This window comes from Phacochoerus africanus, chromosome 11 (assembly GCF_016906955.1).
Source record: "Phacochoerus africanus isolate WHEZ1 chromosome 11, ROS_Pafr_v1, whole genome shotgun sequence".
Classification (NCBI taxonomy): domain Eukaryota; kingdom Metazoa; phylum Chordata; class Mammalia; order Artiodactyla; family Suidae; genus Phacochoerus; species Phacochoerus africanus.
The window spans coordinates 122,355,555-122,382,727 of record NC_062554.1 but is presented as its reverse complement, the minus strand read 5'-3'; the positions used below and the strand labels follow the sequence as shown (position 1 = coordinate 122,382,727).

Here is a 27,173-nt window from a genome sequence, read left to right as displayed (position 1 = left end):
CACTAAAGACAGTGTGAATTAAAATTTCAATAACTGAAAATTTTTTAGATGACTAAATAAGACTGAATGGCAAAACAGACAGCTGAATTAGAGACCTAGAAAATAAAACTGAGCAATGGTCCCAGAAATCAATACGGAGCAGTAAAAAGATGAAAAAAGCAAAGCTAAGAGATATATAGGATATACAGGAAAAGTCCCAACATTATTTATAATAATAGAAATAGATAAAATAGAAAAATTTTTAAAGAAAGGGGAGAAAAGGAAGAAGCTATTTGAAGGAAGAAAAAACAATTCAAAAGTACTTCCCAGAAGGAAGCAATAAAGAAAACGAATCTTGCACTGAAAGGGTCCTCAGAACTGGCATCAAAGATAAAAATAAATAAAAAACCATTACGCAAGGCATATGTTGGTGAAATTTTACAACACCAAAAATAAGGGGGGACTGCTAAGGCTCTGTAAAGAAATAATCAAGTCGATATCAGATCTGTCATCGATCGTAAAAGATAAAAGACAGCGGTAGGCTTAAAATTTTAAAGGTACCTGCATGTAGACTGAAACGGAATAGGACTTTTTTGTAAAGTAGAAGTTTGGTTACATTCTGTTCAAAATCAGTTGGAAATCTCTAGCAGTTACACTTAAATATTCAACAGACACTTATGCTGATGAAACGTAACGATATAACTTCTACATTTTCTTGAATGATTTTCCTTTTATCAGAATGGAATGGTCATCATCATCCCCTTTAATGCCTTCACCTTAATGTTTTTTTGAAAATTGTTGTATTTCTTTTTATTGAAATTTTCTTTCAATGGGCCTTGTCTAGCATATCTTGTCCTAACATTTTTACTTCTAATTTTCAAATACCATTTTTATTCAGCTAAATCTTTTAAACACAGGGTTAAAGTTAGAGTCTCTATATTTTAAAAAGGAAGCTTCATCTATCTACATTTGTACTGACTGCTACTAAATTAATACTCCAACATTCATTTAAATTTTCTATTTGTCTTACTAATTGCTGTGTTCCTCTCCTTTTGCTTTTTGATGGACTTTCTGAATTTCCTTTGTTATCTTTTTTCTTTACTGGTTCTATCTGCCTGCAGATTCCATTTCAACTTGGAGAATACCAGACCTTGCCGTGATTAAGAGTGGTGTGTCCATCACAACTCTACGAGTTTCCATCCCATAGATTTCTTAATTTAGTAAAAATTAAATACCTTGCAGTATTCAACTTTATTTTACAATAGCACTCTATTACACCAAACTCATATGCATATTATCACTCCAAAAATAAATATTTATTGTTAATGTTAAACTTTTTAAATGAATTGTTAATAGCATTCACTGTAATTTCAATGCTTAACCTTCTACAGAGTCAACTTCCAAAACCGTTCAGTTTATAAATTAAGTGATGATGTTGAGCTATGGATGAAATTGATTTAACCATTACTCATTACGTTATAAAGGGTATATAAAATATTCTTATGACCTTCCTGGAAAAAATGCAAATGACCAATAAACATACTGCCACATCTTCATCAGAGTCTTGCATTTTTACTCATATGCTATCTCTGTCACAACTCCCTATAACAAAATGTGGAGTCTGACCATGTAAGAAAAAAAATAAAATCTGTTTAGGTAACAGAATTATTTTTTTCTCAGCTGGCTTCCGAGGATCAGGGCATATTCAGGAGCCCCTACTTTTCCCTATAAAATGAGTAAAAGTGAGAGGGTTTGTAGATAGGGAATGATACTCTCCTACAAGCTAGGCATCAGTCCCATTGACTCATGCACACACGTATTTAATGACAGTTTTCAAGGACAAGGAAGAACTATAAAATGAATAACCAGGGGGTGTCTGTCTCCAGTGAAGGAGATACACAAGAAAACCAAACTCGTGTCTAGTAGAAAGTATCTAGGTTAAGATCCTAGGTTAAGAGAGACAGTGCCTTGATTAGGAAGGTTTGAAATACTGTAATGCAAAGGAAGAAAAGCAACGTAGCCCTTTTCCTAAATGCTTTGAAAGTCGGTCAAATTAACCATTCATCTTGGGAAAAGTGAACAGCTGGTTTAAAGGGGGTAAACTCCAGGCCACTGATGAATCTGACCCCCCCAAAAAAAAACAGACCTACCGATCTAAAAGGATGGAAATGCACACACATAAAAGAACCTTGCTCTCCTGGGAGAAGCTCAATCTTCTCACCCTTGAACACAGAGAGAAAGGCCATATACAGCCTGTTCTGCCCCTGGGGGCGGGGGTTGGGGGGAGGAGAATGGTCAGTATCAGTCCCTGCACTGATCCAGGGAGAAGCCTTTGAGCTTTCCATGAGGTGCTGGCCACACACACACACACACCCTGCTGCCCCACCATATGGGCCATGAATCATTCACAAAGCTTCTGAATCAATTATTCATCCAAACCAAAGACAAAACACTTCGCTAATCGTCCAGGAAGGAGAGGTGAAGCGGAAAGGGCAATTGATTGAGGGAAAAGGAATCTGAGCCAATCTGAAAAATGGCAGTACTAATACATCATTTGTTTTAAATAAACAACAACAAGCACAAGGAGAAAGAAAATAGCCTCCTCTGAGTTAAGTGCATAGCCAACGTGTGATAGGAGCTGAAGGATGAAGGCAAAGGGGTGGAACCCCTGCCCTCCCCCGATCCTGGTCAAAGCACCATGGCATCCCGTCTACACCGTCAGCTCCCCACCTTCAGTGGACTGGGAGCTCAATGTCCACTTCCACCATGACTGGGCCTAAGGTTCAGTCATGGCCCACATTTTCCTTCCTGTTACGTGGGCTCAGCATGGAGAAGCACCAGGGCAGGCTAGGAACCTGGAGAGTGAGGCTCAAGTTGGACCCCTGATTCCCACACCCTTCTCCCCACTCTGCTCCACAGTCAAGATACCAAGAAACTCTTGTTCTCACCTCCTCATGCATCTGCCCTTTGTTGGGCATCTACGATGAGTCTGAGGAAACCCAAGTTACCCCAGAGAAGAAGGAAAGAGCACCTGCCCCCAGCCTTGATCTCAAAGTAGAGACCAGAGAGCCACAGGAATAACGAAAGAGGAAAGACAGCAGCTGCTGAGGAAGGGAAAATGCGGCAAAGTGCCAAGGGAGTCTGAGAAGGGGGTCTCTCTTCCTGGGGAGTCGGGTTTCCAGCTGCTTCCCACTGAATGTCCTGGCACAGATGGTTAGAAGGCAGGCAGGGTATGAACAAAGCAGGGTGACACCAAGTGAAGGAACACGGGGAGAAGCTTCGGGATGAAAACGTCACCTCCGAGTCTGGCCCTGCTGGGGTGAAGGAGCCCCCGGTGATGTGATGACACAAGAAGGGCAATGGGCAGGAGGCAGGCAGGAGATGCAGTGCATGGACTTCCAGGATGCAAGGCTAAAGAGCTTCTTTTCCATATCAAAGAGGAAAGAAAATTTTCCATAGGTTCTGATCAGGACGGAGGTATCAAGAAAGAAATGATTCCTTGGATATAGAAAACAAACGTATGGTTACCAAAGGAGAAAGGGGAGGGAGGAATACATTAGGAGTTGGGGATTAACATATACACACTACTATATATAAAATAGACAACCAACAAGAATGTACCGTATAGCACAGGAAACTACACTCAGTATTTTGGAATAACACATAAGGGAAAAGCATCTGAAAAAAAGAATACATATATGATTTAGTTATACATATACATATGCATGTATGTAAATAGGTGTATGTATATGTATAACTGAATCACTTGCTGTACACCTACCTGAACCAAACAACATTGTAAATCAATTACACTTCAATTTAAAAAAAGAAAGAAAAAATGCAACTGCATATATGATGACAGAGGAGAGCTGGGGCAAACCTGAGGCCAGGAATCAAGCTATAAGGCCCTTGCAGGGACTGGACCCACTGAGGACAATCCCAGTGAGGGGAGAGGTGACATTAAATCAGCAGGCGGAAAATAAGGTCTTGGGTTGATGAAGACATCAAATATAACAGAAGCGTCTACATGACAGGAAGGAAAATAAAACCCCAGTAAGTTCTCAGGCTTGTAGGTTCCTTAAAGATCAGTTAATAGAATGGTGTTAAAATGTGAGTCATGGGCTCCTTTGATAAAAGCTCATGGACCCTTTCCCTGGGGGAAAATGCTCATATGCGCTAACTTGTAAAACCATTTTAGGCGACTCAAGACTCCAGAAAGCCCATCCATCCAAACCTTCCAGGTTGCACATGGATCAGCTGCAGCTGGGGTTGTCACTCTGAGTGGACTGGCCATGCCCGGAGCAGATGCTAGTAGCTAAGCATTCCTGACACACTTCCAGGTCTCTTCTTTATAACCACCTGGACTCCTGACACCACCGTGAGACATCGTGACATTGCACAAGTGTCATTTGTAGGAAAGACTTTAATCAAAGAGAAAAATCAAGGAGGTAGGAAAATAATTAAATAAAAACTATAGGGTGAGAACTTACCTATTCTAGAATGCCTCTGAACTCGAGAAAAAAAACAATCACCCTTTTTCAAATCCTTTGACTTCGTATTTTTGCTTTTGTTTTTAATACACAATTACATCTGGAGGAGATTTTCCCTTTGAAAATCATCCGTCTTTCCTTCCTCCCTCCTTTCACATAAATACAGAGAAGATCATCTCAGCTCACCCCATAGGGAAATGGGTCTGCCCTCAAACAGCAGGCCAGAGTCATGAGTGAAGTAAGGGCTGAGTCACTATTGTGCTGCAACAAATTCATTTTCAAATGTCCAACCAGGCCCAGGATTTTCATTCCAGAAATGATGACCTGGGGGAGTTTATTCGCAGTAAACTGTTAGGATGGGGTCCTTCCGGCAAAGACAAGAGCAAACTGGTCAGGGTCAGGGGATGGGGATGCTACTGAGGTGGGGAGAGGGAAAGAGACCCCCCCCCCTTGGGGCAGTTTACAGAACAGCAGGGGAATCCAGGCCTAAAGTACTTCATAGGAATGGGCTATGGTATTGCTATAAACCAGTGTTATCTCAATAAAAATATTTTTTTTTCTTTTCCTTTTGTTTTCTAGGGCTACACCTGCAACATATGGAGGTTCCCAGGCTAGGGGTCGAATTAGAGCTACCATTGCCAGCCTACACCCCAGCCACAGCAACTCAGTATCTGAACCACATCAGCAACTTACACCACATAGCTCACAGCAACGCCAGATTCCCAACTCACTGAGCAAGGCCAGGGATCAAACCCACATCCTCATGGATACTAGTTAGATTCCTTTCCATTATGCCACAATGTGAACTCCCTAAAAATAATTTTTTTTAAAGGGAAAGAAAAGGCTTTTAAATCCTTTTAATGAAATCCCTGATCAAGCAAGACAGCTGCCAAGGGAAGACACCTGCCATACTGTTTGATTCAAGAGTCCTCCTCAAGATAACGCATGATATAAGGAAGATACAGATGAAAGTACAGACACAGATGTACTCTGATGCAGCCTCAGGCAAGAATATATATGACCCATCGGCAGGCACACGGATGGACAGATCTTCAACCGTAAGCCTGTGACTATCAGCTTCGAAAGCTGCACAACTTCTCACTCTTATTTCTTATTCTTTCTCTTCCTCTCTTGCATCTCACTTCTCCAGCCCAGGAGTGCCCAGAAGCCCCATCAAACTTTAATGGGCTCCCAGCTCTGCAACACCATGGCCTGATTATAAATAACTGCATCCGGGGCCCCCATGACTCCTCCTACTGAAGTGCAGACGGCACAGGGGAAGGGAGACAGGAAAAAGGCAGCAGCAGCAGCAAGGAAGGTACCAGACATGCTCACATTTGCCGTTCCATCTAATCTCCTCAACTCTTCTGGAAGGCTAGTGTTGCTCCTTTGCTGAGCAGAAAACTAAGACTCAGGATGCTTACAAACTAGACCTACCGCCATACCAAAAATAAGGACCAGTACCAGGAATGGAGTGATTGTAATTTGGATAGGCTTTCCACTGCAACACACAATTTCTCATGGCAACTGACTCAGTTTGACTGTCAAACTACCAGTTATACAATAAGTCTTAAAAAGCGACTAAAATTTCAACATCATGTTTAATGCTGTATGTGTATTTATGCTTACAGGGTGCAAAGAAGTGGAGGAGGTGATGGGAAATAAAACAAAAATGATAAAAAGTGGAGTTCCCGTCGTGGCGCAGTGGTTAACGAATCCGACTAGGAACCATGACGTTGCGGGTTCGGTCCCTGCCCTTGCTCAGTGTGTTAATGATCCGGCGTTGCCGTGAGCTGTGGTGTAGGTTGCAGACACGGCTCGGATCCTGCGTTGCTGTGGCTCTGGCGTAGGTTGGCAGCTACAGCTCCAATTAGACCCCTAGCCTGGGAACATCCATATGCCGCGGGAGCGGCCCAAAGAAATAGCAAAAAAAAAAAAAAAAAAAAAAGATAAAAAGTAGTATCTCCGCCACATCAACTTAACAATTGGTTTGATAGGAGTTTCCATCATGGCTCAGTGGTTAACGAATCCGACTAGGAACCATGAGGCTGTGGGTTCGAACACCTGGCCTCGCTCAGTGGGTTAAGGATCCGGTGTGGCCGTGAGCCGTCATATAGGTTGCAGACGCAGCTCAGATCTGGCATTGCTGTGGCTGTGGTGTAGGTCAGCAGCAACAGCACCGATTAGACCCCTAGCCTGGGAACCTCCATATGCCCCAGATGTGGCCCTAAAAAGACAAAAGGAAAATAAAAAATTGGGTTGGTAATTCCAAGAAACTGATTATAAGTTTCTAATCAATATGGAAAAAAATAAGAAAACAAGAAAAATACTAAGGTCTAAAGACCAGCAAATTATTATATAAATGAAAGCACATAAATCACTTATTATAATAAATGTTAATATGTTGTGTCCTTTGAAAAGAAGACTCAGATGTATCATCAGAAAGCAACATGAAAAGACAGAACCATCGTGAGATTTTGATTATACAAATATGAAAGGATGGGACGCAAATAAGGAATGGGAGAGGAAATAAAATGGATGGATTTCTTAGAGCAGGTACATTTAAAACCAGAACGGGAAAGAAAATTTAAAAAAAAAGAGAGAGAGAAGAGAAAAAGGAGATAAAAAGAAGGTCACCTCCATCAGGCTAGCGTTGCTATTATTTGTAGCGAAGTGATCCTTTGCTTTATTAGGTACAGTTAGGGATAGACGTGCTTTATCATTAGATGAATATAGTTATGCAACTATAATTTGAAACCCATATCCTAGGTAAACTAAAATCTGTGAATACAGATCAAAAAACATGATTCTGGGGCCTTGAAGCCCAATCAAGATTTATTATATTCTAGAAGCTATTATGACCCACTGCAAGTAACAAGAGATAGAAAATACAGAGACATCAACTTCACCCTGGCTATGTCAAGAACTTCGGTGGGGCTTAGAATAACTCGAGGAATGTATTCACGTATTTTGTGTCTCCCTTTCCCCATCAATGAATTGGTAAACAGTAACAGAAACCAATGAAAACCTACACGGGGAGTTCCCATTGTGGCTCAGCAGATTAAGCATCCAACATGGAGTCTGTGAGGATATGGGTTTGATCACTGGACTTACTTGGTGGGTTAAGGATCTGGCATTGCCAGGCAGTGGTCACAGATGCGGCTCGGATCCAGCATTGCTGCGGCGGTGGTGTAGGCCTGCAGCTGCAGCTCTGATTTGACCCCTAGCCTGGGAACTTCCATATGCCACGGGGGCAGCCCTAAAAAGAAAACTAAAAAACAAAAACCAAAAAAACCACAACCCTACTCTGTACAAAGAACGGTGCCAAGTGCTGTACATGCATCATATTATGATGTTCATAAAATACAAATACCCCAAACCCTTAGTTTTCCAAGGAAGAAACTGAGGCTAACAGGCTACAGAGGTTGCTCAGGGTGGCAGAGGCAGATTCAGACTTGAAATGCAGAACGATATAATTCCACAGCCTTTGTTCTTTCCGTTCTGCCAGGCTGTCCTGCATTATTACGCTAACCTATTTCAAAGGGCTAAGTGGATAATATGTCTAAAATGATTTCAAGATCAAAGTGATATAGAAAATCCAATAATCTGTTGTTCTTTTAATCCTCTTCAATAAAAGACACTTTCCCAGTAACTAATACCAAGGAGTGGTCAATTTCATATTCCTCTGTCTGGATTTTGACCTATCAACAGATACATCCCTTTACTGTTGATAATTACAGTAGATCAGAAGTAAAAAAGCAGACCAGGCAGCTCCATAGTGTACACACACACACACACACACACACACACACACACACACACACACACACACAGAAGGCAGTGTAGCATCATGGTTAAAAACATAAGTTCTGGAATCAGACCATCTCATTTGAATCCTGGCTTCACCAGCAACCAGCCATGTGATATGGGGAAAATTACTGAACCAGTTCAGCCCAGATTTCTTCATCCCATTGTGATAATAATAGTATCACCTTCATAGGGTTTTTGTGAAAATTAAAAAAGAAAACCCTTTAAAATATTCAGTGCTGTGCTTAGCACTGACCATCAGCTGTTGACCAAGTCAGAGGTCCTGCAGAACTAGGTAATCCCAGTTCTCCAGCCATCCCCACCCCGTTTCCTGACTTAGCATCCCTCTGACAAGGGCCACGTGCTGAAAGAAGAGCCCTTTTCCAGAGCTGGACAGAAGGACAATCGATGAAGCTAAATAATTTGGGCAACTGCTTTCTGAAACTCCTTTCCTTGGGGTCTTGAACAGGGGACCAAACTAGCCTCTTCCCTTGGAAAAAGCTCTTCTAGAACCAACTACATAACCCCCATGTAGAAGGCATGGCAGGAGCCACACAACTGACACCCCCAAGGACCATTTGAACACGCTGGCCACGATAATAAATCCTGCTCCAAAGATTCAAAACAACCATTTATTTGTTTACCAACTGCAGTTTATTTGCTGTGGTCCTGCATAGTTCACTGGTAAACATCTGATGTCTCCACCTTCTTTGTACAAACCAAGGATAGAAACAACATCAGTAAACTGAAAGGCTGGTTTTTCCTCTGACACTGGTTCCCGATCCTCTGTCCTACTCTTGGCAGAGTTTGGGGTTTGACAGATGTTAACCTGCGGTGACATCCAGGCCAATGTGGACATTTTATAAATAGCCTCGGCTGGCCAACTGCCTCTGGGCTTTACTATCTTGAGTAAGAAATAACACACAAAAATAAAATAAAATGAAATAAACCACTTGCTTCTCATTATTTTTTTCTTTTTTTTTTTTTCCTTTGTACAGCCGCACCTGCGGAATACAGAAGTTCCCAGGCTAGGGGATGAATCAGAGCTGCAGTTGCCAGTCTACATACACCATAGCCACAGCAACATGGGATTGGAGCCATATCTGCAACCTATACCGCAGCTTGTGGCAACACCAGATCCTTAACCCACTGAGCTAGGCGGGAAATCGAGTCCACATGCTCAGGAGCATTGTGTTGGGTTCTTAACCTGCTGAGACACAACAAGAACTCCTCATTCTTATTTTTCTTTCTTTCTTTCTTTTTTTTTTTTTTAAGGGCCATACTCATGGCATATGGAGGTTCCCAGGCTAGGGGCTGAATCAGAGCTGCAGGTGCTGGCCTACATCACACCACAGCAATGCAGGATCTGAGCCACATCTGCGACCTACACCACAGCTCACGGCAACACTGGATCCTTAACCCACTGAGCGAAGCCAGGGATCGAACCTGCATCCTCATGGATGCTAGTCAGACTCGTTTCCTCTGAGCCATGATGAGAACTCTCTCATTCTTATTTTCTTTTTTTTTTTTTTTTGGTCTTTTTTTGCTATTTCTTTGGGCCGCTTCTGCGGCATATGGAGGTTCCCAGGCTAGGGGTCTAATCGGAGCTGTAGTCACCGGCCTATGCCAGAGCCACAGCAACGCGGGATCCGAGCCGCATCTGCAACCTACACCACAGCTCACGGCAATGCCGGATCGGTAACCCACTGAGCAAGGGCAGGGACCGAACCCTCAACCTCACGGTTCCTAGTCGGATTCGTTAACCACTGCACCACGACGGGAACTCCTCATTCTTATTTTCAAAGCTGGATCAAAAGAGGTGGCCAAAAGTGTTTTAAGGGCTGCTGATTCCGGTCTCTAGTACAGGGGTCAACAGTCGTGGCTTTAGAGCAAAACGAAATCAAATTCCCAATGACCTTCCACCTCCTCCTCATTTACCTCTCTCGCTGTCCCCTTACACTCACAACTAGGCCTTGTGCATGGTCAGCACTTGATAAAAGGTGGACAGATGAAACGCTGAATGGGCAGAACAGATTTATTGCAAATTTGGCAGTGAGCACAAGTTAAAATTATCTGTATACAGATGCTATCTCTGTATGAGATTGAAAGCTCCTCAAGGGCAGATAGCTTATGATTTAACTTTTTAGCTCCAATACTTAATAAAATGTTTTGTACATGCCCAGGAAATAGTTCTTGAATCAACAGGTATTTTTAATAATTGCAAGAAAAAAGTTATTACGTATGTCCTGTATGTCCAACAATTTATATAATTTTTCTTTTTTCACCCTCACATAGATAATGAAGTGGTCACTACCTAGCCTCCAAAATAGATGCTCAGTGTAGGGCTGTTGATAGGAAGTAGCCGCCCAATTTGAGAAGAGATCTCCTAGCTTCCTTTGCACCCAGTTTGAGTCACATGGCTGGGCCTCGCCAGTGGGGTGTACAGTAGAAATTGTGCGTCTCTTTTATGCCAGTGAATGTAAAAAGTAGGTATGCCTTCTTCATACTCTCTCTCTCCTTCCATTGAGATGTAAACAATGAGAATGTAAAAATGGAAGAGCCACCAGACAGAAGGCGACCAGGTCTCTAAATCACCAAGTGAAGGAAAGCCAAGAACACAGCAGTCTATTCAAGGAGCAAGAGATAAATCTACTGTGCTAACCCAATGAAATCTGGGGAGGTGTTTCTTAAAACAACTAGTGCTACTCAATCTAGCACACAAATCTTGCAACAGAGGTATTTTTTCAACTTTAAAAAAAAAAAAAAAAGGTTCCAATAGGTTAAAGAACTTGCCCAAAGTAACACCTGCATGGCAAAGGTGAGGTTCAAGCTCAGGTGTGCCCAACACGAAAGGCCTTAGGCTTTCTACTAAGGTACGATTTGAAGTTGGTAATGGATGGGGACACATCTATGAAACCACTGCTTCCTCCCACTACCAAGTTCAGTCCAGGCAACATCAGGCTAAGCTTTCTTATTCCACCCTAAGCCTGGATCAATGGTCAGCTCCATGTGGCAATGGGCCCTAACAGTTATATTACTGATATAGTCAGTATCCAACATAGTCTTGGTATTCCTTATTTACTCAATAAATAATGCATGATGGTTTGTTAGATGGATAGGTAGATTAACAGGTGAATAGGTGGATGGGTGGATGGGTGGATGGATGGATGGATGGATAGGTGGGTGGAAAAGTGGATAGGAAAGAAGGGTCACTGAGTGAAAAAAAGGACTAACAATCTCTTTCCCTCATCCCACGTCCTCTTGCAGCAAGGAGTCTAGGAGTCTTCATAGATCCTATCATTCCTTCTTGCCCTGTTCAGTTCCCCACAATCTTTATCAGCCTTGCTATGAATCTATAAATTTTCATTGGAGAATTTCAGAGAACAGATTTAAACAGCTAACATTGCTCTCCTCTCTCAAGCAGCAATCAAATCAAGACCCATATTCAAACTGAAAATGCTTGAGAAGAAAGATGTATTTTCTTTCAGGACAGTAAGACAAGGTTTATATACACATAGGACAAAGGAAAGATGGGCAAGCAACCACCAAAAGCAAGTTAACTATCCAAGGTAACTTGGACCAAGGGTGAAAGACAGGGAATCCAAAGATAAACTGCGGAATACCTAATCTTGGACAGAGACCTGGTTGTCACCAGCCCAACCTACATCTTTGTCTTCTAGCCACTCCTGAAGACTGAAGCACCCAACCCAGAACTAGGCTGGATCCTGATTACGTTGTCCCTGGCTACCTTATGTACAGATACACACACACACACACACACACTCTACTCCAATCAAACCCTTCCATTCATAAACACAAGCACTGTGGAGTTTCTGTCATGGTGCAGCAGAAACAAATCCAACTAGGAACCATGAGGTTACGGGTTCAATCCCTGGCCTCGCTCAGTAGAATAAGGATCTGGCATTGCCGTAAGCTGTGGTGTGGGTCGCAGACGCAGCTGGGATCTGACATGGCTGGACATAGGCCGGCAGCTACAGCTCCAATTTGACCCCTAGCCTGGGAACCTCCATATGCTGTGAGTATGGCCCTAAAAAAAAAAAAAAAAAAAAAGAAAAAAAAAAGAAAAAAAATACAAGCACTGCATCTAACTTCTACTTCCCCTCCACATCTACACCATTAGACTGAACACCAGAAATGCGTAAGCCAGACCTAAATCAGGCATTAGCTGCAGGCAAGTGACCTTCTAATCAGAGACAAGAGTACGAGGCATTCACTGGAGCTCAAGCTCCCAAAGCCCTCTCTGGGCCTCTCAGCCTCATCCTCTGTAACAGTGGGGCAGAGTGGATCAGGCACTCTTACCCTTTCAGTATGAGGCTCCCATTTTTTAATGCCAAAACCCCAAGACCCACTTTTCCCTCCCAGACGAGTCATTTCATTCATATAGCCCCATAACGACTTTGTAAGCTAGATTTTAACTGTCCATCGCCACCTTCCCTCTTTTGTATAGAGATGAAGACAGGGAGGCTGACAGATGCTGCATCACTTGCCCACCACCCAGAGCTAGTAAATAGCACAGCAGAAAACAGGAATTCAGGTTTGCTTGTCCACACAGCCCAAACTGTTAACCACTACGCTAACTGACTAAATGGGGGGGGGGAGCCTCTATTCCTTCAACAATGCTTCTAAATGTATTTAATAAATATTTGATAAATTACAATGCACCCACACACTTTTCAGAAAAGTGTGGTACATAGCTGTAGGAAACAGTGTTCAGGAAAGAGCCAAGGCTGGATGTGGCCTCAGATCTGCAATCATCCCAGGGTCTCCACAGACCCACAGCCCACTGAAAAACCACTGGAAGGCCCAGGTGATTCTTAAGGTATATTCCTGTTTCCATTCTGCATGTGGTCCTAAAAATCTGAATTCCTGGGTGCCTTCCTAGTGCTTAGCTTCAGTTTGGCTTCAGATCAGTCCCAGTTAGAGGGTGGGGTGGGGGAGTTAAAGTAATCATGGGACCCCCCCCCCCTTTGTTTGCAGTGGTAGCTGGTCAAACTTTGAGCTCTCAAGAGTCCAGCAGAGAGAACCCACCTCATACTGGATTTGTTTGTTGGGGGAGAGGGGTTGAAGAGCAGAGTCACTCTAATAGAGCTCTAAGAAGGAGTCTGTTGGAACTAGCATCACACACACAACACACACACACACACCACACAGAACACACACACACACAACACACAGAACACACACACACACAACATACCACCCTCCATGACACCTGCCCCCAACTCACTCGGTCTTTTATTTTGAACCAGAGTGAAAAACAAAAACAGAGAAAGGCTAGGGAGAGTGAGAAAAGAATAAAGAAAGAGCAGGGAAGAGGAAGCCAGAACACTAATGAGCTGGCTGCACTCATCTGGAGAGAAGATGTGAATTTAAGTCCTCAGTGGGAAAAGCCTGGGCTAAGCACTGAACAACCCCGTCTCCAGCCCCAGATCCCAGCTGTGAAGCCTCCATCTGGGCGACCTGTCTCTAGAACAGAGAATACAACACCTGTTCACAAAGGGAACCAGGAGGGAGGCCTCTATCTCCCCTTCCCAAGTGAGAAGTGCGAAGAATTACAAAGCATTTTGCGTTCTCCCTGGAAGGGGCCCCCAAATCACACAATGGTATATTTATGGTGGTTACTAACCAGGGTTTAACTAGGATCCAGATTCAGCAGCATGATGTGTCATGGGCTTAGAGAGCAGGAAAAACAGAAACATCCCATAAACAAACATGTGGGTTGGCTTGACCTTTTGACCATTGTTCTATCAGAAAAATAAAAATCTTAATAATCATATAGCAGTGTTCTCAGAAAAGCATTTTTCAAATCATTTCTCTGTTGAAGATCAAAAATACAAGCCCACACACTCATCAGTTCTTACCCATTATTTGAATCAGTAGGAGATGCTCAGAGCGTGAACCCAGAAGGCAGGACTATGTCTCTATCCAGGCAGGGGTAGATGATCTTTAGCATAGAATGGGCTAGATTACAAGGTCTAGAGACTGCGTTTTGGTGCAGTTCCAAGAGGTTAAACAAAATTATGGCTGAGGGCCAGTGTCGGAAGGAAGCGGCAAGAGAGAAGGAAGGACTCTTTGAAGACATTAATTCTATCCTCATTCTAAGCCGACAAAGAATCTGCTTCAAAGAATAGAACTTCTGGGAAGTTCTATCTTCCCAGCCAACATCACCCATTTTCTGCAAATACGTCAACTTCCCTACTTCAAACCAGCCAATGGCCTCCCACTGAAGAGTCTCCGTGATGCCAATGAGGCCCTGAACGATGTGGCCCCTTCCCCGCCCCTACACTGGGCAGCACTGGCCTTCCTTCTGTTTCTCAGACCTGCCATGCCCTCTCCCATCGCCAGCCTTTCACACCTGCTCTGCCCTCCACCTAAACACTCATCCTGCCCTCTTCCTTCTTTTCTTCCTTTCCTGGCCAAAGGCTACTCCATCAACATTATCAACCTCTTGACCTTCTTGTGCTTAGATGAGGTGAAGAATCCAGCTGTTGTCACTGCTGTGGCTCAGGTCACTGCTGTGGTTCGGGTTCGATCCCCGGCCCGGGAATTTCCGCATGCTGTGGGCATGGCCAAAAAACAAACAAACAAAAAAAGAAACAAAAGAAACAAAACCATCTTCCTAGCAGGTGACACTTCTCCTTTGCAGTACTTTATACATCACTTGTTTTACGGTTTTGATTTAATACCTGTCTTCTCTGCTAGACAGCAGCTCTAAGACAACAGAAGCTGTATCTCCAACCACGGCTGCCTCCCTCGCAGTCAGCACAACATTTGGAACATGAGAGGTACTCATACTCGGCGCTGGCTGCCTCCATCCTTCCCTCCCCTTTGTCTTTCCTGCCTTCTCTCATGTCATCCCCCATCATTCAACTGCAGTTATGGGTCCTAGGGATGCTTAGCCCTGAGTGGTGGGCCAGGGCCAGAAGATACATCATTCTGCTTATCCCCGCTTGCCTGGGGTTTTGATTAAGACTCAACAGTAAAGATATCCCCCAAACCCGTTCTGCTTCAGCTTCATCGCCCCGTGGCTGGTCACATGTCCCGGGTGATGGAACGACTCCCCAAGGACCAGCCTGGCCCTAGAGGATGACGGGGGAGGTGAGATGTGTGGGATCCCCAGAGGGAGGTCAACCATGAGACGTCACCGCAAATGCCATCTCAAGTATGAAGCAGCCACACCTGTCACTCTGCCTCCCAGTCACTGTCCCAGGGTTTGAGGCCAGGGAGAAGAGCCATGACCTTGAGTCCCTCACCTAAGCATTCTGTCACCGAGGCCCAGGCTCCTGACAGAAGAGTGGCAGCCGAGACGGAAGGGGATGAAAGACAAGAGGAAGGACATAAGAACTCAGCCTTTCCTGTCACCTCTGCTCAGAGTGAGGACCAGAGTGCTGGGCACGGTCCTTCTGCCTGGACATCCCTCTGGAGAGGCAGGGCATCCTCTTCAGCTCTCTCTTCTGATACCCAGAGCCTACTGACGTGTGTGTGTGTGTGTGTGTGTGTGTGTGTGTGTGTGTGTGGAGGGCGGGCTAGAAGACGGAGACGAACACAGGGAAGGAAGCTTTTCTGTTAAGTGGCAATCTGGAAAATGCAATATTTTTCACTGTTGATGAGGTTAAAAGTGGAGGCCTTTGTTCAACTTCCACGTCAAATTTCTTTGTTGCTGCTAAGAACGTAGAAGCATCTGGCTAGCTCTGGCAACATTAGCTATTTTTTAAAAGGAAATAAGATCTATCTCCTGTTCAATTTGGAGGAGACGTCTGTCTTGAAACAAAATGACAACTAATGGGAAATTTTAAATCAGCCACAGCCTTGGAATTTGCAATAGGCTGCAGTGAAACTTGTCTCTTAGTTATAAGGTTTACGGAGATAAATGACTCTTCTGAATGAGGCCTACAGAACTACAGTATTTGGAATGTTTTCCATTTTTAAACATCTTTTTTCAGGCACTCGAGGTGCTTTATGTGTATTTTAACAATTATCTTCATAACATCACTGACCTGGGGAGGTGGAGTATTACTGCTCCCTGATTTCGTATTTCGCTTCCCTGTCTCTCAAAACACTTTTGCTGAGACAGCTCCGCTGTATAGTAGACACCGCACACGGGCCCTAGAATTGCTGAGAACACAATGAAGATGCCAATCCCTCCCCCTGTGAGTGCCGGGCCTTGAGCATGTGACTTAGCCTCTGTGCGTTCTGGTTTCCTCATCTGCAAAGTGGAGATAAGAACTGCTTGCTGTCTGCTCCTCTGCTTAAGACGGCCTATGAGGGTGCTGAGGTGGTGTATGAGAGCTTCCACATTTCAAAAAAGACATGAAAGCTCCTGGGAAAACCCAAGCCATCATCACCAGCATCAGCATCGACGCTGCTGGATCTGCTTGTCACGAGACCTGGTAGGTAGCGAGGGCAGGTGCTTCTTTCATTCCACAAATGAGGTTTCATACAGGAAAGTGTCACGGTTAGGATCACAGAGAAAATGTACATTTGGATCAGGACCGGAACCGAGGGCCCCTGAACCACTGAGTCTGCTATACTAAACTCTGTTTCCATATTAGTTGCAGACAGATAGATAGACAGACAGACAGACAGACAGACAGACAGATTCCGGCCAACCAATTTTTAAGTCTTATTTATTTCTTCATCCTCCAGTTTAGTGGCCTGAACACAATCAAGAAGCAGCAGACTCTCGCCGCCAGAGACAGTGAAGCACAGCTGCAACCAAGTCTTGGACGTGAGGCTGACACGCCAGGATCCAAGCCCCAGTTCAGCACATTTCAGCTCAAGACCACGGACATGTGGCTTAGGCACCTGAGCCTCTCAGTTCTCTCTTCTATGAAAACCAATACATATGGAAAGCTAGATAAATGAATCATTCCTCCACATCTAAAATTGGGTGGGTGAGTTTAGGGACCTCAGATTCAACCTTCCCTTGTATGTTTCCCTGAAGTCCTGCACTGTCTCTCTTCTTCCTTGCAACATCTGTGCTGCTCCCTTTGATAACCACTCTGCACTCCACATATCTGCTATTTTCTGACTTCAGGGAGAAACATGTTAAATAGTACCACTACATTTCGCATTTCACACTGACACATATGTACTCAATCGGGGATTATATTTATGATATATACAGAAACGCACAAAAGCTCTACCCAAAGGAGACATAACATCATCCACAAAACGGAAATGTGAACATTCTCTTTCATTCTCAAGTCTTTCTTGTAAATCTATAGAGTGTCCTTTTTTTTTTTTTTTTTTTTTGCTTTTTAGGGCTGCACCTGCCACATATGGAAATTCCCAGGCTAGGGGTTGAATTGGAGCTACAGCTGCCAGCCTACACCTCAGCCACAGAAACGTGGGATCTGAGCCACATCTGCGACCTACACCACAGCTCACAGCAAGACCAGATCCCTGACCCACTGAGTGAGGCCAGGGATCAAACCTGCAACCTCATGAACACTAGTTGGATTCACTTCCTCTGTGCCACAATGGGAATTCCAGAGGGTACCTTTATGCTTTAGCCGTCTCTGCTCTGCAGTCCTGCCTTGGAACTTTCACCCCCGCTGCCCTCTTGCACACATGCTCATGGATGTACCTAAGACTGCCTGCACTTAACTGCCTTCAGTGGCAGCGCCAAGCCCAGGGCAGTGGTCTGGCTTAGAAAGCACTTTGTCATCCTTCCCCTTGGTTACCCTGAAGGAATTGCAGAGCTAGAAAAATACTCTCCCAAACCAGACGACCTGGAAATTCCTCCACTCGCTCTGGATTCCCCTCCTCCTGGGTGACATCAAGACCAATCTGGCCCCCACTCATTCTCTCCAGTTTGACCTTCTGTCCATCCATGGAGGTGACAAGAAGCAGCCTTTCAAGAAAGAGACACCATCCCAACAGCAATGTCTTAGACTCAGCACGCAGTTAAGTACTTAAAAAATATCCACTGAATGAATCGATGATGAATCACAATACAGAAGAAAGACAGAGAGAGTATATAGACAAGAAGGAATTTTCTCCCACCTGAGGAGAAACTGCAGCCCAGCCGCCTGTCAACCACTACTTGGGACTCTCGTTTGGGGTCTCCCTGAAAGAACTGGGTTTATCATTAGCACGGAGCTACGAAGAGCCCTCCAAGCTCCACATTCTGCCTGTTGCCCACCTCTCCCCTGCATGGAAATTCCACATTCTATCTTTTCCACCATACACCCAATTAAAAGTGATCTAATGGTCCCAATGAAAGGAGATGCTGCAAAGTAGCAGCTGTGTTCCTCCAAAGGGTAGCTAGAAATAAGCAAGGAGCCAGGGAGGACGGGGAGGTCTTTCAGACAAGCAGCCACCACCTCTGCTGGGAGAAAGAACCTGAGCAGCAGTCCAGCTTAAGGAGCAGCGGCGAGCCCTGTGCCATCAGCATGACGGCCCAGGAGACCTCCTCTCCTTCTGACTTGGCTCCTCCGCACAGCCCCCAGCCCTCCACATCTCCCCACTCAGCCTCAGTTTCCCCACCTCTGAAACCACAAGCTCCAATGCCTCCTTCCTCTACCCACCCCTTCCTTCCTCCCCACCTCCCTGCTCCACCCACTTGGAGCAGAAAGGATGAGTAAAAGACAGGTCTGTAAATGCTCGCCAGGCTCACTGGCATGGAGCCGCTATATAAATCCCAAGTGTTAGCACACTATTACCGCAGAGACTTAAATTGGGCTGGGGGCCCCGTGGCTGCGTTCGCAACACCTCCCCCACATTCTCGGCACTGGAGCGACGGGGCTCCAGGAGGAAAACTGCTTTCCTCGATCTTTAGCTGCTTGGGAAACTCATGTATTAGGGCGGCCTCCTTACAGAAACCCTCTAAAAATACCTATCGATGTATATTTAGCTCCAGTTATCATCCTCCTCCCACCGGGCTTCGGGCTGAACCACGCTGCCTGTGCCACTGGTGCGGAACTGAGGACGTCCCCTGGCAGCTCCCAGCTCCTCTGCGGCATCTCCTTGGGCCCTGCTGCTCCCTGATCCCTTTCCCCTTCATCCTTCCTCCCTCTGCTGGGTTATGCACCGCCTCCAGAACTGCAGCCAAGGGTATGGTGGTGGCTCCCGTCTCCTTTCCATGCCCCTCCTCAGAGTTAATTCCGGGATAAAAACACATGTGCAGCATCCAGCACCGAGTGGGAACCAACCATCCACCATCCCACTGCTGCTCAAAGCTTCAGTGGCTCCCCACCGCCTTCCCGCCATAGTATAAGTACATAGCCTCTGCAGGGCCTCAACTGGCCCCTGCCGACCTCTGCGGGAGCATCACTCACTCTTTCCCGGACGTGTCCTGCACACACTCTTGATCGCACGCGCGTGCGCGCATGCACGCACTCTCTCCTGACTTCAAGGATTTGTACGTAGCATCCTTTCACCCAGAAAAGCTCTCCTCCATCCCTGGCTAAGTCCTAACCGCCTACCCTCACATCCCGACTTCAATGTTCCTTCCTCCAAGAAGTTACCCCCCAGCCCCCAGGGCTTGGTTGGATGCCCTTCTTCTGAGTTTTCATGACAGGTGGGCTCCTGGTGGGGACACTCAGCCCTTCCCCACTCACATCAAGTGCAGTGCCTGGCATGTGGCAGGCCCTCAACGATGTCTCCTGAAGGACCTGAAGGAAGTCAGGGGGGTGGGGACAGGTGGTCACCGGGGCCCTGGGGCGATGGCCGTGGGAGAGGAAGGAGGCAGAGCCCCAGGCTCGGATACACCTGCCCACTCTTCAGGGTTCACACCCAAGGGCTCGCAGTTAAAGGAAGTCAAAATAGGTCATCTCCCATAGAAAAGCTGGCAAAACTGGTAGCAAAGCACAGTCTGAGCAGCAGTTGTAGATAAAGATATAAATATAAATGTCATCTGTGGAATATGGCTCCATAAATGACAGCTTTTATTACATGGCAAATGCCAGGTGAGGCAATACCGCTGCTTTCTCCATGCCCCTCCCCCCACCCATAACCACTTCCAGGAGCTTGAGTCTCAATAGTCAGCTCCGACCCCGCCCACGCTCCCATCCCCCAGGAAGCAATCCCCAAAAGATAACAGTGAGCACCTAGCACCTAGGCCCAAATGACAGGAAACCCAGTCTCTCTTGCTAACCTAGAGACTGCATCGCTTGCTTTCATTTCTCTAACAGAGTGATCAGCATGCGAGCAGCTGGGCTGAGTCAGAGCTTCATGAGAGACGAAGATGTGCCTGGCTCAGCCAGACCGAGGGCAAGGACTGGGAATAGGCAACCCCTCTGTACTCCCAGCCCCAGGCTGCCCCCAGCACTCTTCTCTGTTTCCTACCAGTGACAAGATAATCTGGGATGGAGAAAGTGACTCCATTCCATTAGCATTTATTAAGTACCTATTCCAATCCAGGCACAGGGGCTACAGAGATGAACAGGCTTCAGAGACACAGTCCTCACTTCCCTGTTCCTACCCAAGTGTCAGAAGTATCTGAGTTCTCATCCTCCCCTACCTTTGCCCATAGATTCCAGGTACTGTGATTATCATTTAGATTAATATACAATGACTTCAAATAATGTAGGATTCTCCAGATGGCCAAACAAATGTTTATAAACATCTCCTGAATTGTTACCAACATAAGAGAGATCCAAAGTTATATAAGGTAACAGTCTGTTAAAAGAGTGGCAAATTCCACTGTGTCTCTTTTTTTTTTGGGGGGGGGGGGGCCATGCCCAAGGCATGCACAAGTGCCGGGGCCAGGAATCGAACCTGCACCATAGCAGTGACAATGCTAGATTTTTAAACCACTGAGCCACCAAGGAACTCTTCCACTGTCTTTTAGAAGAAACGAGAATACATTAATCTTGGGGTTTCTCAATCCCAAAATCTGCTTGAACTTTCAACAGCACACATTTCATTGCATAAATGAATGGATGAATGGATGGATGAAGGAAGGAATATGCCAATTAATGAAACAAGCTAGTACTTCTGGTTCAGATTTTAAGCATTAAACCATGAGCGTTAAGTAATGTGCCCTCTTAACTCTAGAGCAGAGAGTTGGTTCTATTCCAAGCCCACAAAGAGAAGGCTCGGGATGGACACATGGGGCTCTGGTCTTCTTCAGGTCGCACGGGAAGCCTCAGCTCTGGATCAGGGACATCTGCCTGATTATGTTCGTCTCTGAGCCCATCCCACATTGCTTCAAGGGGACCAAAAGAACACACAATCACAGAGCTATAGAACCAGAGAGTCCATGAGGCTGTGAGGTCACTGACAGTGTGGGAAAATAAATGAATGAAAGAAGAAGAAGGAACCTGGAGCCAGAAGATGTGGGCTCAAGTCCCAGATCTAGTGCCTCCTAGAAAGTCAGGTACCCTCTCTGAACCTCAATTTCTTCATCTACAAAATGGGGATCATGAGATCTTATGTAGGGATTATAAGGATTAGGTGAATAATGTACATAAATTAATTTATATACATTACCATGAATTCTCTCAACTTACAGACCTAAAATTCTAAAGATTAGAAGGCTGGAGATACAGGCAAAATGCGGTGGCCCAGGTCCCCCATCTCTGAGCAAAGAGTAGTGATGGAAGGTCCTTTGCTAAGCCAGCTGTCTGGCACCTCAGCCCTCCCCTCCCCTCTACCATTATACACTGAGAGCTGAGAAGCTGGACAACCTCAGACTGAGCACCTGTCACTCCTCCTGTGCACAGGAAGCAGACGTGAGGTAACACCCAGAGCTGAGGTGTGAAGTCAGAGCAGCCAGAAGGGGCTGCTGTGAGGGTGGGGATCAGGAAACCTGGAGAGCGGGCAGCACCAGGCAGGCGAGAAATACCAGCCCTGGGTCAAGGGGCGCCGTGCCAACTCCTGGGTCAGCTGTTAAGGAGTTGATGGTCTTGAGTTGAGCACCTAACCTCTCTGAGAACGGGTTAACTCTTATCTAATCTGCTTGCCTCCCTGGGCTGGTATGACAACAACTATTGGGGTCACTGCATCTAAGACCCCAATGGTTGTAAGATGCCCCATAGTTTTATTTACCACTAAGAAACACAAATGCTGTCAATTAACCCTATCAGGCAGTCATTTTAGGACAAGGTTGATTTTAGAGATGCTCCAGCAGAGAAATATAATTTTAGAAGCAATGCAAAGTGGCAGATGAAAGCATCGCATGAACAGAAGATGAAATCTGGTTATCCATTCCTCTCGGATAGAACCACAACCCTTGGCTCAGATCTCAAGAGTCCTAAGCCCTTTCCCTGGAGAGAAAGTGAGTAAGCACAGGAAAAACAGGGGCACAGTCCTATTGGTTCAGATGGACATCAGTGGCCTTTTCGCAAAGACTGAAGAGCCATCAAGAAGAGGAGATGCCAGCGCTGGGTGGAGAGAGAGCAAAGAGGACAAGTGACATGGCCGAGAGCTCAGCACCTGCACCCGCTCCTGTGCACCCACATGCGTGCAGGCGGAGACAGAAGGCCTTCTTGGCCATCCTGACAGGACTCTGCTGACCCCTACAAATCTGCTCCGTCAACCACGGGAACCCTCCTCTGAAGGCAGTGCTGACAGTTCCCACCAGCCTTCTCTGCTGCATCAGCTGCCCAACTCCACCCCTTCCCTCACATCCTAGGTCCCAGAAAGGCAGACTCTCCTTTAGAAGCACTTCAGCCTGTCAAAATGCCTCTTAAAATGTATCCAAAAGATGTACAACAGAGCATCATTAATAATTATTTATAACAGGAGTTCCCGTTGTGGCCCAGTGGTTAACGAATCTGACTAGGAACCATGAGGTTGCAGGTTCAATCCCTGGCCTTGCTCAGTGGGTTAAGGATCCAGCGCTGCCGTGAGCTGTGGTGTAGGTTGAAGGCATGGCTCAGATCTGGCATTGCTGTGGCTCTGGTGTAGGCCAGCGGCTACAGCTCCAATTGGAACCCTAGCCTGGGAACCTCCATACGCTGCAGGCACAGCCCTAGAAAAGACAAAAAAAACCAAATAATAATAATAATAATTAATAAACATCCAAAAGCAGAATTCAGTATGTCTCAGGAAACTGAAAAAAAAAATAGGGATGTCAGCTGTACACAGCTATTTAACACACTGCTGATCAGTCACTGTAAATGTTTACCAAAATACGGAGTAATAGGTACCATGCCCACACCATGTGGAAAAAAGGCAGCAAAATTACAACCATGGAAAAGAGAGTCTGCTTAGCACTAAAGGGGCTGGAAGGAAATGCCACAAAATAATGAGTGTTTCTTACAGGTGATTATTTTTTTTTTCTTTTGACTTGTGTTTTCTGTATTTTCTTTAATGAACATAGACGAATATAAAAATAAGAGGACTAGAAGAGACATTTCAAATGGCCTCTGACACATGTAGGACTCAGTGGGACCAAGAATTCATACAATTTTAATGTATAATACATATACAATAGAGTATTTTTCTTTCAGACAGAATCACAGCATTCCTAAATGAGACTCATTTAGGCCTTTTACTGTACAGATCTTCCTGGATTTATGATGAGGTTACATCCCAATAAACCCATCGTAATTTGAAAACAACGTGAGTCAAAAATGCATTTAGTACACCTCACCTACTAAACATCACAGCTTCGCCTAAATACCTTAAATGTGCTCACAACACTTGCCTTAGCCTACAGTTGGGAAAAATCATCTAACACAAAGCTTATTTTATAATGAAGTGTTGACTATCTCATGCCATGTATTGACTACTGTACCTACACTGGTTGTGTAGATACAGAATGGTTGTCGCTGTATAAATTGTTTGCCCTCAGGATTCCATGGCTGACTGAGATGGCAGAGCTCACTGCCACTGCCCAGCATCACAAGAGGGTGTCACACTGCCTGTCACTAGCCCAGGAAAAGATCAAAATTCACAGCACCGCTTCTACTGAATGCATATTGCTTCTGCACCGATGTAAAGTCAAAAAAACCTAAGTCAAACCATTATGAGTTGTGTACAGTCTACATAGTATATGTTACTTTTTTAGGAACATTTGAAACATCTATTATCAAAAAGTCAAAGATGACATTTGTTGGCGAGGATGTGAAGAAAAGGGATTCTTGTGCATTGTTGGAATGTAAATTGGCGCAATCACTAGAGAAAACAGTATGGAAATTCCTGAAAAATTTAAAAATAGAGCTACCATGTGATCCAGAAATGTCACTTCTGGTATCTATCCAAAGGAAAGAGAAACACGATCTCAAAGCAGTATCTACACTCCCATGTTCACTGCCCATTATTCACAACCGCCAGATACGAGAACAATCTAAGGTCCATCAATGGATGGATGGATGGATCAAGAAAATGTGAGACACACATACACACAGAATGTTATAGCCTTTAAAAAGGAAATCTTGACATTCCAGACAACATGAATGAAGCGGAAGGATATTATTTGAAGTGAAACGGGAAAAGACAAATACCGCATGATCTCACTTAATGTGACATCTAAAAAACAAAAAGTAGAAATCATGAGAGAGGAAGGCTTAGTGGTTACCAGGGGCCAGGAGGAGGAGAAAAGGGAAGGTATTGATCAAAGGATACAAATGTTCTACCACAGAGGAATGAGTTCTGGTACGTGATATACATGGTGAGGTGTAAGGACCTCATGGGGAGGACAGGAAATAATAACGTGCATACTTCAAGTCTGTTCAAAGTGTAGACCTCAAGTGTTTTTTCTCCACCCAAAAAAAAAAAAAAAGGTAACTATGTGAAATGATGGATATGTCAGCTTGGTTGCAGTGGTCATTTTACAATGCATACATCCATCAAATTTTCACCTCGTACACCTTAAATATATGCAATTTTTATTTGTCAAGCATACTCCAATAAAGCTTGGAGAAGAAAATCCCACAAAACATCACCCAGATATACTGTAGTCTATGTCCATGTACTTCTGAAACACAAAGGATAAGCTGTGTCTTTATACACTAAATCCCATTTTAAATGCAGTAGGATATTTTTCTTTTAGAAAAGTAACCTTCGGAAAATCCTTCTATACGACGATAGGTGTTTTTAAACATTAATAGTTACCTCTATCTACTTATCCATTCCTGGTATTAAGAGGTATGATGCTTGTGAGCTGGATCTACACCTTCTAGTCCATTACACACTCGACTTTTGCCCTTTCACTTAACACAACTGATATGAAGGTGAAACACATGAGGATTATGTCTACTGCATAAGATAATGAATAGATGCAAACAATCCCAAACTCTCTCTCCTGCCAGATTTTAACGACCCGCATTCCTCTGGCTGTTCTCTGAAAAATGTCTTTTTGCTCCCCTCTGTCTTCGGCCAATCGCAATGGGAGTTCATACCCCCGCCCCTTTTCCACTCCATTCTCACCCTGGCTTCAGGGGTTGGAACTACAGTCTGGTAGGCAGCTGGGTAAGAGTGTTTCCATACCACGCCCTGACACACTGACACAGGACCCACAGGGCCTGGCCTGCTCCTCTCCCTCGCAGGCACCAAAAGACACACAAGAAGACGCAAAAGCCCAGGGAGGGATGCCCGTGATCATCAGACCCAAGGCCAACATCAAGTGCAGCCAACAGCACTTCATCAGCCCTGCTATAGGCATACTATCTTCATTTCCAAAAGAACAATTATCAAATACATAAGTAAGTGTACTGCCTTCAGATAGGCCGCCTATGATGCTGGATCAGCCACAATGTAGTATTCCTATGTTAATTTCCAAATGGCTGTGTCATCAAACACTTCCATGTGATTCACTTTTATGTCTCCTTGTATTATAAATATGTATAAGTCTGTAAATAAATAAATCTGTAAATCATAACAAATTCCGTTATCAGAACAGGAGTCTCAGCAAACACACTTGGGAGTCTTCTTCAACCTCCAAAAGAAAACTGCACCTGACAGCATCTCCTGGACCATTGGAGGGGGTGCCTCTCTCAGGCTGGGGCAAGCAGCTTGCTTCAGGAAAAAGAACTCACCGGCTGGTGTGTGCGCCACTTAGCCAAGCACAGAATGGAAAACCAGAAGCAGCAGCAGCAGCCAGAGCTTAGATCCATGGCCTCTGCCAAAGGTCCCACGAATCTCCAGAGTACTTGTTCTCCTCTGCAGGCAGCTCACCTATGGCACAGCCCCAGGGAGAATCTTTTCCTTGAATTTCTTCCTCCGTCCCTTCTCCACCGAATTCCATCCTCACATCCCCAGGTTCCTTGCACCAGCCACTTCATGACTCCACGGGCCCCTCCACACACCAAAAAGAAGCAGGAAGAAGACTTACCCACTGAGGACCACGATGAAGTCCATGACGTTCCAGCCGTTGCGGAGGTACGAGCCCTTATGGAAGATGAACCCTAGGGCCACGATTTTGATCCCAGCTTCAAAGCAAAAGATCCCAATGAAATAGGGTTCTGTCTTCTCCTGTGGGATGAAGAGCAGAAGTGCTAGTAAGCAGACTGAGCTGTGTCCGTCACAGGCCGAGGCACACCCTGGGTGGGTACCCTCTGCTCTGACCTTTCCTCTTTCCTCCAGGACACCTGGACGTTGGTGCCTAGCCCGTGTACAGGTGGAAGTGGGGGCCCTGCGGGACTTAGAGAGTACACAAGAGCAAAGGAAACCCCAGGGGAAAGCTGCAGAAATGGATGGATATGGGCCTCATACCCAGAACCAGCCGTTTTCCCAGGAAGGTGGCCGATGGCGCTGGCTTTGCCCAGAAGGGGTTGGCTTTCCCACTGCTGGCCTTCACCTATGCTGGGAGCTTAGAAGTTCTTTCTCATTCACAGGTAATGAAGCTGAAGCCAGGTGCCCACACATTTGGATTTTAAGCATTTTGTTTGCTCTCTTTAGGGGAACTACTTTAGACACGTAGATAATTTCTTTACAGAGAAAATAGGCCAATATTTAGGAAGTTCAGAACCATGAATGCACAGA

General features: G+C 45.1%; 1 protein-coding gene across 1 annotated transcript in view; it reads right to left on the bottom strand.

Annotated features, from left to right (window-relative positions):
* CACNA1E (calcium voltage-gated channel subunit alpha1 E) overlaps positions 1–27,173 on the bottom strand; it is a 312,718-nt gene that overhangs the window by 256,334 nt on the left and 29,211 nt on the right. The window contains exon 3 of the mRNA XM_047754407.1: positions 26,524–26,663. Within this exon, the coding sequence (XP_047610363.1) occupies positions 26,524–26,663 (140 nt within the window). The remainder of the gene's footprint in view (positions 1–26,523; positions 26,664–27,173) is intronic.